This window comes from Chelmon rostratus, chromosome 22, assembly GCF_017976325.1.
Source record: "Chelmon rostratus isolate fCheRos1 chromosome 22, fCheRos1.pri, whole genome shotgun sequence".
NCBI lineage: Eukaryota > Metazoa > Chordata > Actinopteri > Chaetodontiformes > Chaetodontidae > Chelmon > Chelmon rostratus.
Genome location: NC_055679.1, coordinates 3647077 through 3666914, shown reverse-complemented (window position 1 = coordinate 3666914; position 19838 = coordinate 3647077). Strand labels below are relative to the sequence as shown.

The window sequence follows — 19838 nt, the reverse complement described above, 5'->3', positions numbered from 1 at the left end:
AAAATATGTCAGTGTAGCTCATACCAAAATAACAGTGATTGTTAAAATGTTAACAAATTACTAAAAAAATAACTTAATTCATTCTTTATTTCCTTTTTAAACCCAGAATTTATAACCACAAAGAGATCTCTTTCTGAGCAGATTTGGTCAAGACAGGTAATGAGTAGTTAGGTTACTCAGAGGTTGCAGTTTTACAAAGCAGCCTTACATCAGGGGATAATGATGCATGTAATTACAGGCGTGCTGCCTGCCGTGTCTCCTCGTTGATTGAGCTGTGCTCAGATTCCCTAAAGATGTCACTCTTTCCTTCTCGTACGCTGTGGTGAGTGGAGCCTGTCAGATGATGGCTCTTATGGTAGACGACTGCCTCTCTGCTCTTATCCACAAAACCTGTCAGCTTCTCTCTTTCTCACACACCTTTCCTAACTCGTATCAAGGTTTATTTACGTGTTGGGGGGATAAACAAAGACATAAGTCCTGAACCAACACTTAAATGAGTTGTCAAGAGGCATGTGAACCTGTAAACAGACTAAGTGTGACTGTTTTTGTCGTCTCACGTTGGTGCGGTTTGGAGTGTGTCGCCTCAAAATCTTAATGAAATGCAAGCACAAGCTGCTGTCTGAGAGTGGCAGCTAGGGGGCACTATAGCATGAAACAGTAAGAGAAAGTTTACTCCATCTGTTTGGGTTCACTTCCAATCAAAATAACCTTGGTTGACCGGTTTGACAGAGCTCGAGCTGAACTTATGTGCATTCATCATCGTTTTTCTGACTCTTTGTATCCTTAACAGATGGCATGTTTGTTTAATATTTAAAAATGTTAAGATGTTATGTAAAAATGTGAGAACGTTAAAACATTCTGATTAGCTCTATGTTGCCCCTTTGAGGACTGGCGTTTGTTGCCTAAGAGTGCATGTTGAGTAAGTTTGTTGGGGTCACGTGTTTGATGCAGCTGGGACCAGAGCTTATCTTTGTCCTTGGGCTTCGTAGCAGGTTACTGCAGCCCTGCATGCATCTACTCTAACTACTCTAACTAAAATACTACAGCCTGCCTCCGTTGTGAGCACTACTGCTGATATAGCCTCTGCTACCATTACTTCTACAAGCATTGGTACTAATGGAGCATTGCAGTGGTTCATTCAGAGCACTGAAATCTGACTTTCACGCTTCACCATCAGTGATTCATTCTTCACTTGCTTGGCTACCAGCTGACTTGTATCATTAAGTCATATTCATGCAGGTGAGCAGGTTGACCTTTGTAACCTGACACTTTTCACTTGTACTGTGCTGTTTCCTTCATTCCAAACACCATTTGACAGCAGGCACAGCAGCTCCCTCCACCACCCCAATCTCCTCCTCTTTTAGGACAAAGCTCTTGGTTTTGTTGATTTGGCAAGATTTGATGTTTGTTTATATATGCATTGTTTTTTCTTAAGGACCAAATCAAAGAGCAGAGCCAAACTACTGCTACTGCTCCTCCCATACATCTAATACTAATTATTAATATTAATATCCCTAGTATTGTTACTTTTACCTCTACCTCTTGTACAACAAATAATATATGTATGTCAAAGACTTTAAACTAGGACTGCAACTGATGACTATTTTCAATCCTCATTTAATTAAAAAAAAGAAATGCCCTTTACAATTTTCCAAAGCCAGAGCAGACATATTCACACTGCTTGTTTTGTCAACCAGTCAGTTTTTGGGAATTTGGCTTGAAAAGTGACCTAAAACAGTAATCAAGTGTCAAAACAATTGCTGATTGATTTTTTGTTGACAGATTGATGGATAAATCGACCACTTTCAGCTCGATCCCACCACCGCTACTGTTGCCCCACGGAGCCAGGGGGTCATATGTCTCATGAACTTGGTGTCAGGGATAAAGGGGATTTGTTTAAGACCAACTCAGCAGGTACAGCAGACTACACAACCTCATCCACATCCATGTATGCAAATTATTTATACACACGTGGAAAGAGGATGTTCAGACTCAAAACACAAGGCAGTGCTTTTCCCTCAGTCTGTGATGCTCAGAGGAAAAACTTCCTCTCTTCCTTAATTATAGATAAAGTGCAACAGAACCTGTAATGCAAGGTAGAAATCATGACCCACTGGACTATTTTAAGAATGAAAACAGGCAAAAGATGCTGCGAGCTACTTGTCTTAATATGACCTGCTAAAGGATGAAAGGCTTAAATCAGAATAAAAAAAACAGCTATTCTTGGTATCCCTGCCTTTAATTATTTCTAAGTCAGCTGAGAGTTAGTTGTTCATAATTAAATTAGCTGTTCTGATTAAAATGAGCATCGTTTTCAGTCGCATCATTTCTCAGCACCCAAAATCGCTTTCCTGATTGGCTGTCGCAGTTAACCAAAGCAGCTTAAAAGGAGAAAAATGAATGTCTCAGGATGCCACTGTCTCCTCTGTCGCTTGTTTAGTCGAGCTGTAAGCGTGACAGCAGCACCGGAGATGAGCGCTGATTCATTTCCGTGAAAGCCAACTTCTGATTTTCAAAGAATCGACGACAATGAAGTGTAACTAGAAAGGCGTGTGATAGGTTGGCCTTTCCCGTTGAGTGATGAGTAAATAGCCGACATTACTTTAATGAAAGGAACGTTGCATATTTTGGAGTAACGAGCCCGACGCAGACGAGCGGCTGTGCGTCTTGGAGAGGGCAGGGACGCCGGAGACGCGCAGCGGCAGCAGCAGCAGCGCAGTCTGTTTGGAGCCACCGGTTGAGATCATTCAACACTCCGAGCGCTGACTGTCTGAGCGGATTGTGGGCTACAAATCGACGACCTCCGCCTCCCCGAAACCTTCCTAAACAAAACTATGGACATCCTCCTCGGTCCCCTAAATAGCCACGAAAGCGTCGGATGAAATCGGAGATGCTGCGCACCACGGCCAAAATCCTGGCGCTTTTTTGAACAGGACTGTGGGTGTGTGCGCGTCGGGCTCGCCGTTACCTCCGGACTGCACTCGCCAACTTCCCCCGCTTTCCATCAAGTCATGTCTGATACAGAGCGATGGGCAAGTTTGACGACAACGAGAGGATAATCCTCAACGTCGGGGGCACCAGGCACGAAACCTACAAAACCACCCTGAAGACCCTGCCGGGGACGCGACTGGCCCTGCTCGCCTCCGACTCGGACATTGACTCCGTGCTGGATCAGCTGCAACAAGTCCCCGGCTTCATCGAGTACAACGCGCGGACCAACGAGTACTTCTTCGACCGCCACCCGGGTGTCTTCGCCTACGTGCTCAACTACTACCGCACCGGGAAACTCCACTGCCCGGCGGATGTGTGCGGACCGCTGTTCGAGGAGGAGCTCTCCTTCTGGGGCATCGATGAGACGGACGTGGAGCCCTGTTGCTGGATGACATACCGGCAGCACCGGGACGCGGAGGAGGCTCTGGACGTGTTCGAGCTCAACGTGGACAACGGCGACGAGGACGACGAGATAGGGAAGAGGCTCGGCATTGAGGATGTGGCTGCCGACGGCAATGTCAGCCTGTGGAGGAAGTGGCAGCCGGTGATCTGGAATCTATTCGAGGATCCCTACTCCTCCAGGGCTGCGAGGGTAAGGGCGCGTCTGCACCTGGGGCTCTCCAAACATACACAGTAACCCCCACTTCACACCTCACCTCCCACCTTCTTTTCATTCACAGAAACACGCTTTAAATGTCCATTTAAACAAGCCATTTTAACCAAAAATCCCCCAGAAAGAGTGAAGAAAGTCATGTAGGAGTTGGTATAAAGTCTCAAAAACTTATCTCCTCTAAGAAGTGACATGTCTTGCTGTGTTGTGCTGTGGTGTCGTTTTGTTAAAATTACGCTGACATGTTTTGTTTCTCTACTGAAATAACTTTTGAGTCATTTCAAGATAGTGGCACTTATTCTTGAGACTTCACTTCCAAAAAACAGATTTTTCCACTCGTCATAAGCAAACAAGGTGTTAACACTGGCAGGACGGTTATTCCTAGCTGCAGTGTATTTTAGGTGTGTAGGCCTGTGCCAAAACAAGCTATAGCCTACATTTGTTGCACTCTGATGCTGTTTATTTCAGCCATGCGTCCTATATCTATGTTACTCCATTGTTCCTGTTGCAAGGGTTTTGTTTATTGAGTTACAGGTCTAGAAATGTCATTTCAACACTCAGAACGTGTGTTGAATAGCCATTTAGAGCTCATTCAGTCCTTTCTGCTCCAATCTGAATCCCAGAAATCCCCTCTCTCTGATAAACACAAAAGAAATGTGTGGGATTTTATCTTTTCCAAAAGTAGTGCAATGCCTTGTGCTGGGAATAGGAGAGATATAAACTTATCTGCCACATGTGGCATCTTTTTCATTGCTTTTTGATCATCATTGGGTTTTTTAAACTCAGGCACACGTTTGAATTTTGGAGTTTTATCTGGGTGGAGTGCAGTACAAAAGCACGCATGCTGAGATTAGAGACGATAAACCTGTGCACATGTTTCGTATTTTTGAATCTGTAACACCGGGATGTCAGGTAGCTGCTCATCAGACGTTTTGGTGTCGTAAAAATGCGGTGTGTCGAATGGACTCCGTATCAGCATATCAAAGCAACTGTCTCAAAAGTCGACTCACCTTTCATTTTAGATCCCTACTATCAGTGAAGGACGGGGGCTCTGCTAAGCTCGCCTTAGGCTGCAGGTGAATTCTGGATAATGGACAGCAAATTGAGCCCTCATTGGCAGGCTGACGTGTCACAGGAGTGGATGACTGCTGGCTGTGATGTCATGTTGTGTGAATGGAAAATAAAATAATGCAAAGCAGCCACACACATGCCTTCATGATGTCACAGACAGCATGTCATCGTAGCTGGTGATGCAACCGGACACACAACTGTTGAAGCTAAAATGTTGAATTAGTTTGACTGATTTTTTGTAATATAATTGAACACCAAGTCAGAAAAGGAAGAAGTCTCTTGCTGATGTTTTATATCTGCTGTCATTGGCAGAGTAGTAGCTGTGACATCACTGATTGGGGTGTGGCCAGAGGTGATATTGCCTGAAAGAGAGCAGTGCTGCAGTGGCTTTCTGCTGTACAGTTTATGTGATTAAATGTAGTTTTTCCCTTTGAGGGCCCGTACACCCTCACAGTAGTGTTTGGAAATTGAATTTTTGCTTGAATTTCTAGAGGGTGATATTTTGCTGTGATAGTCTTTATATATTTAAATTTGCCAGTATCATCAAAAAAAAAAGTCTCTAAGTGTTTGGTATTGGCCCATGTACTTGTTATTTGCAGCCTCTGGAGCCTCCAAAACAGCATTTAAAGGATTAGTTCTGCATCTTATTTCTTGCTGAGAGTTAGATCAAACATAAGCACCACTCATGGCTGTCTGTTAAACAGGAAGCTACAACCAGGAGACAGTTCGCTTAGCTTAGCATAAAGACAGCCTCAATGTTACAACCCGTAAAACCATTGCAAACAATGTAATTTTTACACTTCGGTTTTTGTAATGATGAAACAAATGAGACATGAGGTGTTAATAAGTGAGCTTTGGAGGTGCTGATAGGTTGGCTTTGTTGCCTTCAGACAGAACTAGGCTAGCTATTTCTATGGGTGGGCAAGAAAGCGACTAAGAATATTTCCCAAAATGTTGAGCTATTTCTTTAAACCATCATAGGACACTAAAACTCCGTCTCCGACAGTGACACTGTGGCAAAAAATGCTAGAACAAGGCTTTAAGGGATCAAAGCAGTGTTGCACACCAGACTAATTTTAGCCTAGCTTTACTTTAGCCACAGCATTCAGCAACAAGCTGTGTTAAATACGTGCACATGCCAGTTGGAATACTGTGTATCGTGTCCCTTAGCATCGTCTTAAGATACTGTTTAGGAGACAAAACTGTACCCTTCTAATATTTGACCACCTGTACCCTGTAGCAGCTTCCACCAACGCAGCCCTTTGTGTTGTTTTGCCAGAATACTCCCGACAGTCTGAAAGCATCCTAAATCACACTAAAGCATGGAAAAGTTTTCATCACAGGCTTTTAATCTATCCCACCTGAAGCTTTAGAGTAAGATTATCTTCTTATTAGCTGATGATAGCCGATGTTAGTCCATTACGTTAAGTCTAACTTGAAGTTCATGGTAATCTTCCCTTCAGCATTTCCTTTGAAAGGATTTCGCCTCTAATTACTTGTGAAATTGGTTATTAAACTATGAATGAATGGCCACGGTTTGAATGCTGTCCCCATGACATTTGACCAGGCAGAAACAGTTCTGGGAAAAAGGGGTTTTGTATGATTCACATTCAAAGAATAGCAGTATAAATTATCAAGTATTCTTTATGTATCTCTCAGCTGCTACCACAAAGTACTATTTCATACATGCATTTATTCTGCAGTTGTCCTGTATTAGTGCTAAATACAGTGGAGGCAGAAGTTCTTAGCTGTTCAAATTCTCCTGTATCAGACCAGTATTATTAGCTCTCTTTGATAAAGCAGGAACAAACTTATTGTCAAACCAAATGTTTCTCTACTGTTAAATACCTGTAGACCTTTTTTCATAACACCAACAGCTAAAAAGAGAGCATAATGTAATTTAGCAACAGAAACAGCACTGGTATTGTTTCTGCTGTGGTTACATCATTCCTCCTCTTCATTGTCTATGGGTAGCTGTTTGAACAGGACTACATGGACTTTAATATGAGATGTGGATGTTTGAGAAAGGGAAGACGTGTTAGAGAGAAGGTGACTCTTCGTCATACAGCAGTGTGGGTCTACATCTTTCATATATATATATATATATATATATATATGTTAGGGAGAATTGAATTGACAATTGACTTATCGTTAAAGGAACCATCCAGATTAAGTGTTTTTCAGGAAAAATGTTATTTTGAGATATGAATCTGATATATACTGTGTCAGTGACTGGCATCAGTGATCAGTTTGGCCTGTTGATCCAATCAATATTTAATTGTTTCCTCTGTCGGCCAATTCCAGAGGCTGTCTCGCATCTAGATTTTTAACAAAAGGTGTGTGTGTGCGTGTGCGTGCGTGCGTGCGTGTGTGTGTGTGAGTGCGTGTGTGTGTGTGTGGTATTGGCATTGACCTTGTCCCATATCACTTGTCCTCTCACAATCCATCAACCAACTTTCAGAGCAAGGATGAGGGCAGGGATTTGTCTTCATGTGTGGAAGAAATACTGATCCAGGTTACGTTCTTTACTATTAGAAGATGCTTAATACTCAAACCTCACATTACACCAAAGCCAAATTTGAGGTAATCGATCAAGAGCACCTGGTTGCTGATGGTGAGAATGTTTGAACGTGTGTAAAAGACACGTCCACTCCACTGCTTTATCCAAAATAATCACGGTGCTGTTTATTGTTCAAATACTTCAGCTCCAGTTTCCAAAACCAAAAGTTGTTTGCTTACCAATGCAGATGACCAAATCAGAATAACACAAACACCAAAAACGATGCAACACGACACGACATGTTCTAAAACTGTCTGCTTCCCTTCCATCAGCCACGCCTGAGTGCCTCACCTGGCTGATTATATGACCTCTCACACTTCACAGCAGAGAGGCCCCCAGTGGTGGGAAGCTCACAGCAAAAATAAATAAATAAAAATAAAGATGAAACACATGAACAGAAATGGCTCTAACTTACTAACATCAGCACACAGCTCAAAATAATTCCTCCTTAAAGGAAAGGAAAGTAGATGACCACACGATTTTGTCAGTCCGCTGTTCCTCGCACTCTTAACCAAATTTCATTGGTAATTTCTTGGAAATGTTTTTTGGCGTTCACTCCGCTGACAGAGGAACTAGCAGGGACGTATCAGAGGTAAATATTGAGTTAGTTTCAGAAAAACGCTTCACTGGCAGAAGGGAGTTGATGGAGCTGAATGCTCGTGTTTACAGCACGCATTCATCTGTCTCCCTGCACCAACACTCACCCAGTATGCACACACAGAAATGAAGTCACGCCACATTTCCCTGCCACCAGTACCACACAGAAGCATCTGTTTCTAGAAGCACCTTCAAACGTGAACCATGCTCCCTGACAGCGATGATGCTCCACCCGCAGCCATACTAGGCCTCAGTGTGGTCCCACGGCGGCAGCATGCAGAGAGATGCTGGTCCTCCGTGATGCCTGAATGTTTCCTCTTTTATTAAAGGCCATCTTAACCTTTGATACAACTCCCTTACACAGAGAAAGGCTCAGTATTTGTGTTTGAGAAAAAGAGAGGCGATGTGTAGTGTGAAAGCAAGCGTGTCTGTGTATGCGTCTGAAAGAAGGCCCTTGGGGATACTAATCCGCCCCCTGACAAGGCGTTAGGAGAGACTAATGTGGAATTATCCTCCATGGAAATGAAAGGTGCGATCTCAGCCTGGTAACCCATGCCAGTGGAAATCGCAGTCGTCTTACACAGTTCACCTCTGACCCTGACGCCAAGTGCTCTTCAACAGCAGAAATGACATTAAACTTGGTGTGATGGTGAATAAAAAGGTGGATGGGTGGATCATGTAATTCTGAACAGTGATTATTATATAGCAATCTATCACCATTTGCAGAATGACTCTGAATCATCATCATATCATACTTAATATAACATGTGCTTAAGACATTGTAAAGGTTTGTGTTAGCCTAAATGAAGGTAGGCCAACTCTATTCTGCAAGTCAAGTCGTGGGAACTACTATTTTCTACTAACACACATTAGAAAAGAGCACGTTCATGAAGAGACTTGGTTGTTACGGGTTTGTATTTTTTCAAGTCGACCATCTCAATACAATCCTTGCATGCTATATGTATGCTGAGTTATTAGAGAGTGAGAGATTCAGCAAAGGTTCTCAGCTCGGTTTGGACCAGGGATGTGGTTCACAGCATCTTAACCCTTCAGAGAGTGCTCCATTGGATACATTTAAGAGAAACAGATCATATCATGTGTTAAATGCAACAGCCCCTCAAGGAGAATTTAAAGTGCAGTGCCTTCATGCAAAATCTTTTTAACTCTGATAACCCAAATCTCTGTATTACTGAAAAAAGACTATCTAATTATAAGCTGTCAGACTTTCTACCGCTAGCTAATGGTGGGTTTAGTAAAAGCATATTGCACAATAATTTTTACAAGTTAACAGCTCCTAATCTACTCTTCAGTTAAAACACAAGGAGCACATTGTCAGGAAGGGAGGGCAAGCAAAAATACCCTCTGTGCAAAAGGAGTCACAGAGTTTTTTGGAAATGCGGCCTTAATTTCAGGAGGCATTGGCACCAACTGCATGACAGAGCAGCAGTGCTCTTCATCACGGTCTCATTTGTTTCCAGTAATTACAGTATATCTAAGATGACAATTCTCCTTAAACAGCAGCTTCATTAACAGCAAAGTAACTGATGTGAGATCAGCCGTCTGTGGCTGTCAGAAAGCCTTTCATGAGTTTGTTTCTCCAGGTTTCCTGAAAAAGCCAAACGTCTCATCTGTCCCTTTAACCAACTCATCTATGAGTGTTCATGTGCCAGCAGTCAGTGGTAGCAGGCGTGTTTCTCTGGCTCCCCACGCTGTTTCTATTGTTGTAGCCATCCTGTTCTCTCTTCACTCTCAGTGCTGCCTCTTTAATCTGCATGCAGTGTGTTTTAACAGCGGTTGTCGTGTGTTCACTTGTCTGCGTGAGATACAAAGAGTGAGAGTCTCTGGTTGATTTTCCTGTATGTTTATAATTGTGTTGAGAATATATAGCTGTTTTCTGTGTGTGTGGGCGTGTGTGTGTAGGTGTATGTGTTCTACTATGTGTTAATCTGTTTGTTTGTCCCTCTCATATATCTCTGTAGTTGGCCATTGCTGGATTGGGATGGTAACAAAAAAAAACACCCACCACCTTTTTCATTTCCCATGTCTGAGCTCTGAGGCAGAGGTTTATCTTATGCCTGACTTTGTAGTTTCCCCCCACCCCCGACATACACCTCACCCTCACCCACGCAACCCCCCTCCCATTCTCCCATGATCCCATCTGAGACTGCAGCTTGCTTTCTTCCACTAAAGAGGTTAAAAACCCAAAGCGTCTGGGTGCCGCCTGCCGCACGCCTGAAGATACCAAAGCCAGGCTGCATGCTCAGCCTGCCTGTTGTCATGGCAACATCGTCGCTCATCACCACGGCCTGTTTTCATTCAGATCCGTCCGGTCTGTGAAACTGATTGATTTCAGAAGCCTGCTCGACCATGAACCCTTATTGCTCAGTAACCCCTTACATGCTAGCTTGTTAGTTTTGAGGCAGCGATGCAAAAAAAGGGGTGTTGGAGCGTCACTAACACAGCTGATCCACGTGTGCATGTCTCTTTAATTGCTTTCTTATTGCTGTCAGAGGTGACACATCTTGCAGTGCCTCAGCAGCTTTACTTTTTGTTCCTGTCTGTTCAGAGCTACAGGTGCACAAGGGCCTGCCTGCCCCATCTGATAGCCCCGTTGACTCATATTGTGCAGAGTCTGAGGTTGTAGGAGGCCAGGAAATGCGACTGATTCGCTGCAAACAGACGGCAAGGCCTCGCTGAGTAAATAGAGTCTGACGTGTAAACAGCAGCAGACCTGACGCTGGGTAGGAGAGCAGGGCAAATGGCTGCCCGAGCGTGGGCGGTGACGGCACGCCGCTGGGCATGTTTGTAGCCGCTGCCAGTCACGTTAATCTGCCCCGCCAATCATCATCCTGTGCTGCTTTGGTTGACTATAATAGCTCAGTGTACAGGAGTAGTGTGGAGGGCTGCAGCTGTGGTAATTAGGAGAGAGGTTACTATGTGGATGACTTTCCACAGCTTTGGTTCAGCTTGAGATCCTGTTGGGATGCTTCTTTTTTCAGCATTTGGTGGTGTATTTGTTGCTGTGAGCTCATCACTGCGGTGTTTGCGTTAATCACCTGTCAGTGGTGCAACGTGGTGTCTGTGACGTCTTCTTCACCGGTAGCGCACTTGGGTCTCTTTGGTTTGTTTCTTAAGCATATGAACTGTACAATGTACATATGTACGTGTACATATTACATGTGTATCATCTGTACATGTATGAGGTGAAGTTTAGAATTTTCTATATAGGTGCACTTTGAAGTTACTATAGCTACAAAAGTAGTAAGCAGTAATTGTGGTCATAAGGGAGGAAACCTGTGAGGAACTGAAGTGGTACAAGTAAGCAGCAACCACCATGGCTGACTGTAAGAGGCTGAAACACCTTATCCGTAATCGAAGAATGATTATCCAACCAACATATGAGACACATGAGTTATTAAATTAACCACTGTGATCATAATTACACAGTCAGAGAGATGCAGTATTTTTGGAGTTAGTAGTTAATGGCTATTAAAGCAAGACTATGTGATTAAGAAGAATTAAAATCTTCCTCCTACAAATTAAAAATTGAATTGATTAGCGGTGAAAAGCACCCTTGTTCACATCAACGCATTGGGGTTTTGATGTTACAGCGTTACTTGGTCGAGTATGATCAAACCACTAGTATATGCAAATACGTATGTGTTTCTGTCTAACTAATGTCAGTTCACTAATTGTGTGGCTCTTTTCTACTTGTGCTGCTGTTGCACTACATTTTAAAATGTCACATGTAGACATTTTAATGGTTTTATTACAAAAGTAAAATAAGAAGTAGATTGTTGCGCACCAGGAGACATGTTGTGTTCCAGTTATGTTAGATCTAAGTCAGTCTGATTCAAGAGGATTTTGGAAAATGAAGGGAAACTCAGTGTCCCATTATTCTGAAATGGGCCTTTGTGGTCAATTGTAGCAAGTACAGAATACAGTCCCCCAGGTTAGTCAGACCTGTTTGGTGAAACTAATGGAGCCAAATGGTAACATTATTACCAAAACTGTCATAAACACCCTTCAGGTTACAGACTGACTTTCTATTCTGAATTATCCTTTAAGTTCACATGGACTCAGCTATAGTGGTTGCTGCTTGGTTTCGCCGGTTGCAGAAATTTCTGTTCAGCTTTTATGAACGTTTTATAATGCAGTCACTATTGTACTCTATCGATTCATGAAATAGATCCCAGCAGATATTCACCCGTACGATGAAACAGTGAGCATCCAATAAAAATGATAAAGTGCAGGAATGTGTCTTTGTGTGCATACAAAGGAGAAAGAAAGAGGCCTGTTGGATAGTTAATGAAGGAGACTCGTTCAGTATGCATGATTGGACCCCTTGCCTCCCAGATGTTAGCTATATACAGCATCCCATCAGGCCTTGCTCTCTCTGTCTGTCACTCCCTCACACACACACACAAACTTGAAATGAAGAACATGTTCTCTCTCTCTCTCTCTCTTGCAAAGGAACTTTTAAATTATTACGTAGCAGATTCAAGTGCCAGAATTGGCATACATGATGCTGGCGTTACTCTGAGACTTTAAACTGTCTCTGTGACTGATTCCTTTTTCTGGCCTTTTTATAGTTAGTTTTTGTTAGTCATGGGGTAGAAGTCAGTTCTAAGAAAGAATGATGTGCTTTAAAGGTGTTTCATATCACATTTGCTTGCAAACTTTCAGATTTTTTTTATCTCAAAATCTTTGCCTTTCATGTCCATCCTCAGTCTTTGGTAATAATTACACAAATCATCGTGTTTCTTCAGTTTAACTGTACTGAAACGGAGAGACAGGCAGGAGGGATGACGTGCCTGCACCTTCAAGGATAAAAGAGTAAAGGATTGTGGGTAATCATTGCTATGGAGATCTCTTCGTCCTTGATTGAATAGGCAGAAAAAAAAAGCTTTCTGCTTTCAGAAAGCTCAGTTTTGCAAATTTGTGACGACTTTGGACACCAGTCGGCATGATATGCATTTGATCATGAATGAAGCATTTTGAAGCATGAGTGCATGTATGACTTTCCATGATGGCAGTGCTCCCCTGTCTCGTCTTTACAGGTTTCTACAGGTGTTAATTCAACAGAGCCTCTGATATGAGTACTGCACTTGTTAACTCATTCCCACCCACCTTCTTCCTTTAGTATCCAGGCTGGGTTTCTACAGGTGCATGCCTGGAAAAAAACCAAAAACCATAAACCAAACAGCAGCTGGGTTAAGCATCAGATCATGTTAGGTGTTAAAATGCTGTGTTTACGGATGTGCTGTGACAGTCACCTCAAATTGAAAGACGTGGTGGTTTTCACAAAATGCATCTCTGTGTTAGCCTAACTGGACGAGCTTTATTGCTCAATGTACAAATGAAATTGATGTCACCGTGAGTTAAGACTGCAAAGCGTGCATCTGAAACTGGAGCGGATCAAAGAGAAGGAGACAGGTCTTGTTCGCTGATGTCCATCTTTGCAGGAGAACACCCTGCCAGATACTGGATTATACAGTAGAGAGATACGCTTCAGAGTCAGGAGTGCACTTAGGAATGGGTTAGATAAGAGTTACGTGTCATGCATATATGGATGTGATGTCATGCACGCTAAAGGTGCGTTCCATTTGTCTTCTGTGCACTGCCCGTCGACCGCCGGGAGGGACCCTGGTGCGGGCCCCCAAGCTACGTGAGCGGTAACAGAGGTGCCTTTTTTTTGGACTTAATGCTGAATAATTAATGCTCATCCAGTCACTCAAAAAGGTTGAGCGCTTCCCAAGGACAATGGATTTACCCACAACCCCAATGTTCATGCATTAAAAGGTAATTAATAAGTCAGACTTTAAGGCTGATTTGTGTGTCCTGTCTCTCTGCGGCTGATTCGCCTGAATTCAATGAGAGCTACTTAAGTATTGGTTTAACCAGTTGAACCCCATGTTTCCATTATTTTCTTTAAATGCCTTTTTCCACATTGCTCAGTGCATTTCAAAATTCAATTTATAGCTTTTGCGGTTTATTAAGTAAGAAAACTGTATGTTATGATTCTGTTAACATTGACATATGGTCCACTTACTCGCTATTGACCGTGTCACTCTTTCTTCATCTGCAGTTTTCCCAGAAATGACTTGTCATGGAACTGTAGATGTAGATGTAGATTGTGTGTTAGCTGCTGTTCCCAAGGTCAAGAATTAACTGTGAAACACGTTAACAAGGTCAAAACCCTTATGAATTTATTTGAAACCTGAAAAATTTCAACCACAAAAAAACCCTGAAATGTATACAAAGCATTTAATATGGATAACTTTCAGCCAGCAAACATTGGTTTCAAATGTCTGTGAGATCTGTTACCTTCTTATTATTTGATCATTGATTATTTGATAGTTCCTGGTTTAAATAACACAATTTTGCAAATGTTTTTCTACTTTGTTTGGACAGGGTTCTTGTCTGCATACTTACTTATTTACTGCTTGAGAACTTCTTTAGTTAAACTTGCCGTGTATGCAACAAGTTCTAAACACTGACATCTGTTTACACATCCAGCAAACACAGAACAACATTAGCATCATTTTTGCAAATGTGGTATCTCGCTTTTTAGCTACTAAATCCTCAAGCTAGCTGCTAACCTTGCCTGGCAGCTGTTGTGTGCTGTGCAGGTGGTATATGGTGGGATTAACAAAGCATTTTTTTTTTTGGCTGGAAAAAGTCACAGTTGGAAATGGGTTTGGTTAGAGTGGTGAGAGTGAACCATAACAGTTATGGGTCGTAACAATTCAAAGCAATAAGCAGAGAAAGGCTAAACTGAAGGGCCGAAAGGTACTGCAGAATCATGGGACAAATTTTTTGTTTTGTTTTGTTTTCAACCTCTTTAACATTGAATGTAGTCTTTTATTTCAGCTTCAAATGAAAAAATGTGGAAAAACATGTTTATATTACATTTCTTATAGTAGGGTACTGAAAAAAAAGGATCACTTCAGTCTCTGTACTGAAACTCTGTGGTAGTACGGCCTCTAGTATAGAAAAAAGTACTCAGCCATGCATAGAACTGTTGTTTCTATTCATTAACTGCATTTCAGTGTCCAGGTAAACATGAAATGCAGTCATTAAATATGGTTTCTGCGACCAAGATTTCACTTTCTACCAAATTTAACCTGGTTTTAACTTTAGTCTTTTGACCTGCAGATCACTAAATCAATGCTTATTAGACTGAGGGTCTAAGGCTTTGAGCGTCACATGGGGACATGCAGTCATAATGCATCATTGGGGTTGCAAAGATTAATTAACATTAACATGTATCACTGTTTGACACAATTTTAGTGATCATAATGTATGTAAATCCTCATTAATCTGATTAATAGATGAATAATTTGAAAAGTGTTTTATCATAAAGCTAAAACCAAAGGTTTTCTTTGTTCAGAAAAAAGTTAATATTCTAGAGATGCTGAAGTGATACCCTTTTAGATAAAAACAAACAAACAAACGAATCCTGTCTACTACCTCTGTCTAGGGTTTGATATCCCGTCACTTTGCAACTGTATGCTGATGATCTTGTAAACTGCAAAGCCTTCAAACCTTTTTTTCCCCTTTCAGCCAGAGAGTAAGTATTGAAGAAACTCTTTCCCACTGCTGAGATTAACACACATTTGGCAGGAATGCACCCACAGAGCCTTCCAGACTTCACAAGCAAAGGTCAGGCCACATTTTCATAGAGGTGTTTACTGTATCCTCAACACCAGCTTATTTGACTGGCAACGGTCACATTTATAGCACTCCTAGACACAGATGAGGGTGAGGCTGAAAATGTCACACCAGCTAGCAGACGACAGGAGTGTGATATGCACAGAGAGAGCTGTCATCTCGTACTAATGATGACTAGTTGCGGCTGACCCTGTTTGACAGCTTTGGTTGCGATCGAAGCTGTAAAATGTGTCGATTTTTCTGTCCCATCAAAGCGAGGCATTGTAATGAACTGGATGTCGCTGTTTTTTGGTAACTTTGTCTGATGCGAGTTCCAAGCCTGGTTACCCTGCTGGATCAACCCCTGGCTTTCGGCTCTGTCCACTGATCAGTTGCACTGGTTCAAAGACAGAGGCTTTAAAGAGGATCTGCTGGTCAGTGCTGCCACAACTGAGCGAGCAGGGGCTCAATTAGAGGACATGAGGTACCAAATCAACACAACAGAGGTGGACAGAGCGAGAGGCAGACAGACAAACAGAGGGACTTCAAGTGAAAAGTGGATTAGATGCAACTCAGGTCAGGTAACAAATAAGTTAGTGGAATCCCACGGTGCTACTGTGAGTTAGATCATGAGATTTAAATCAGGAGTGTCAAAAGCAAAGGTTAGTTTGTGACGCCTCCGCGCCAGCAGCAGCCGTGGCCAGTGGCATTATGTCTTCAGCTTGTCTGTCCTTACATACGTTTTCAGGTCGTCTGTCCTGTCCTTACATACACAGGTGCGTACATACGCAGTGTTATTAAATGTATCAACAATGAAATGAATGTGCCTTGGAGTGTTGATGCTGGTGTGATCGACTTTAATGACCTTTTGTCATTCAGGTCTATCAAGTCTTTGAGTAAGAAGTTATGTCCTGTCTGTATTTATTTGTGCTTACTCAAATGTGTTTTCATCGTTGACCTGTGCTTTCTACTGTATGTCACAAACGCTGTGGCTCAGAGAGAAACAACATAAAAAATGCAAAGCTCCCCAAAGTACCTTGGAGACCAAACTCAAGTACCTCTGCCTCTTTCCTATGGAATTGTAATTGTAAATACTGTTAATGTAACTTCTCTCAGAACTGTCAGGGGTCTCTCTGGCTGATGATCATGACATATGGTAATGCAGGCTCTGCCAGCCTGATATCGACTGCAGTCAGTAACTGAAACCTCCCAGGAGGAGGTTGTGTCTTGGAAAGAAAAGTTAACTGTACGAAGGGTCGTTGCACTGCTCTCTGCCCTCTGGCACAAAAACACAGTCCAGTGTGAAATGGAGCTCTGGAAAATGTTTGTTTCTGTAGCTGTGCAAATTACCTCAGTGCAGACAGAGATGTGGACTTTTTTCGAGCTAATAGTTTTTAGGATAAGAGCGGATTTAATTAAAACCCACACCCTTGCAGAAGTGTAAATACGGACTCTGATGTAGAGCCTAAGACCTAAATGTCTCTATGAGTCACGCCGATGAGACTTTCTCCACTGTAACATGCTGTAAACATCAGTTGCCTTTGCTGATGAACCTTTTAACAAACTGTGAACGTCTTCCAGTCCAGTCCGCTTCACAGTTGTCCTCATGGGACTTGGAGCTTGTTTGATTTGAAGCGGAGAGTATTGTTTTGTAGACCTCATGCTCTGTTGAACAATCCTACACCCCCTTCAAACGCCCTTCACACAGTGACGTGAAGTTGTGGTACGCAGCAAACGGTATCAAGAGTTGACGTTCTAAATGCTACTAGATGTACTCATTTTGAAAAACATTGCACCAAATGGTTATTTCTTCTAGATCATGCAGATGATCCCCTTTGTTGTCACATTTTAACACGGGAGCAGGTTCAATTAGTGCAATTGGTTAGAGCTGAGGTAACAGCTACGTAAATCTACAGCAGTTTCATAAAGAGTAACTCAAGTCATGCTAAATTTAACATGTGTTTTCATGAACATTTAAACATGTGCTATGTCGTTCATTCAAGACAACCGCTTGGCTGCACTCCAGAAATATGCCTCGCTTCTGTTTTGAACATTTTTAAAGCTGCACCGATGCAGCATCGATGTTTTGATATTAACAGAGGGTTGAATGACTATTGATATGATCTGGGAATCATCACTAACTCTGCAGGTCCTTTCAGCTACGGAGCGTTTAGTGTCTTTCAGCACTCTCGTCAACCCGATTTCCACAGCAGGCACCTGTCATCTGTTCTTTTCAATGCACTGTACACTAACTGCACAGCATCAGATGGCAGACAGAAAAAGTCGGCAACGACCTTGCAAAAATAGTGGAGAATTCAGTAGCCAGAGAGAGTTGGTGGAGACCAAAGCAGAGCTGTGATTATTAGACTTTGATTCGGTAGTCAGTAAGACAACTTCAAGTGAAAACTGTGTGCAGCATTGAATGCCCCCTTCCCCTCAGGTAGATCTGCTTAACCTTCTAGGAGGAATGTATCAAAGGAGAGAATCTGTCATTTCCTGTTGCCTGAAGGTGGCGCTATGACTGAATGTTGGCATATAGATATCTTCAGGCTGGGAGTCTTATCAAACATGATGTGTGGGGCAGATTAGACAATGTATATTTTATATCTGTTTCATGGTGAAACATTGAAGTCTGCCCTGTTGTCAGGGCAACACAGGTCAATGAAAACTTGCAACAATCAGTGTTTTCATTAGTGTATAATCATCTGAAAATAGGAATAGTTGTGTTTTTATTACCCTAGAATTAGCTCTTTACATGTACAGAGGGAGTAGGTCCTCTTCCACAGAGTCCGCTGTGTTGCACAAAATGTTCCTGCACATCTGCACAGCTAAACACTCCCTCTGACAGCCTGTCGAGTTTTTCAAGTTATTGTGTGGCAGGAAAAGGGTGAGGTGAGGAGTTCTCAGCTAGTTGCAATCTGCAGACTCACCTTTAGAGGCCACTAAACCCTGCACATTGGACCTCTAACAACTCTTCATTGTTAAGGTCTTTAGACTGCGCTGACCCAATTTGAAGTCAACCTAGTTAATTCTCAAGTATGAGTTTGTTTAAATAACATACTTGTAAATGGCAAAAGTCACACAGTAAATACAAAATTGCTGACTTCCTGTTGGTTTTAGGGTTCCAACAGGAAGTCTTGGGATGTTACAAGTGCCAGCCAGATCTCATACATGCAGGTGAAACGTACCTTGAGGGCTACTTCGCCATTTTGCCACACTCATACACAAGGCCCTTCAAACACAAACATTTTCTCTACGTCTGACATATATGCAGTTTCATGAGTTTTCGAGCAGCGTTAGCTCCTCAAAAATGTGATTAATTTGAACATTAATTGGGCAACAATAATTCCTTGCATTACAAAATTGCACCAGACGGTGCTTGGGCCCCAGTGAAGGCAAATGGTACTCTGATGTGTGTGATGGATGTATAAATAGGCAAATATTTGTTAACATAATTAATATATATATGTATGAGACATAAAATCAACCAATCAATTCATCATCCACTCCAATCCAAAAACTGTATTTTGGCTGTATTATTAAAAAAAGCAACAGTTTAGTTGGGTGTAACAGTTTTTCTGATGGTGGATGATGAAGAAGTAGCTGTAAGTACGTCAGTGGAGAAGTTAAATTCTTCATGTGGGAATCAGAGCCTGCAGAAGAGGACAGTGTGTGCTGAACATGTTGAATTAAAAATATACCTCAGATTTATTTTTAATACAAGCATGACATGGTTCTCTATCCCTACGAGTCTTGGGAAACCAAGCTGTGGTGTGGGACTACTGTACAACTCTCCCTCCCTCCCAGGACTGTTTTAATGGCAAACAACAATAATAGCCTTACCCCTTCAGCTAGTTTTAAAGCTCTAAAGATCAGTGGTTCTCAGCCTTTTTTGAGCCAGTGCCCCCTTATCCATTATCCAGGTCCCTTACTACCCAACATCAAATAAAATGTAAGCAAATTGTCTTCCCTGAATACTAATGTTGATTATTATTCTGTGTTATATCATTAAAAAACCATGTCATTGAATGCCAAACAACAGATTTGATTTAATTGGACAGTTAGTTTCCCAGGGAGCAAAAGTGCCATGTGAATAGAAATTATATTTATGGGCGTTGAACAAATACAAGTTAGAACTTTGACATTCAGGCTTCAATTAGGTCTTGTTATTGATCACAAACAGCAACCAATTAGACGTGCCGAATAAGAGGCATTCTTATTAATTGTTCTAATGTCAAGGAGTAGAATACCAAGGAGGCTACTCTGAGGCTTGTGGAAAACAAAGCAGAAAGATGTGTTTATCCTATATATTATAGGCCTATTTATAGTAATGTTTGAAGGAAATAAGCTAAATTG

General features: G+C 42.1%; 1 protein-coding gene across 4 annotated transcripts in view; it reads left to right on the top strand.

The window, feature by feature from the left end:
- Positions 1-3028: 3028 nt before the first annotated feature.
- Positions 3029-19838, top strand: part of kcnc2 (potassium voltage-gated channel, Shaw-related subfamily, member 2) — a 77490-nt gene continuing 60680 nt past the window's right edge. For all 4 annotated transcript variants that reach the window (XM_041963975.1, XM_041963973.1, XM_041963974.1 and 1 more), the window contains exon 1: positions 3029-3583. In XM_041963975.1, the coding sequence (XP_041819909.1) occupies positions 3029-3583 (555 nt within the window). The remainder of the gene's footprint in view (positions 3584-19838) is intronic.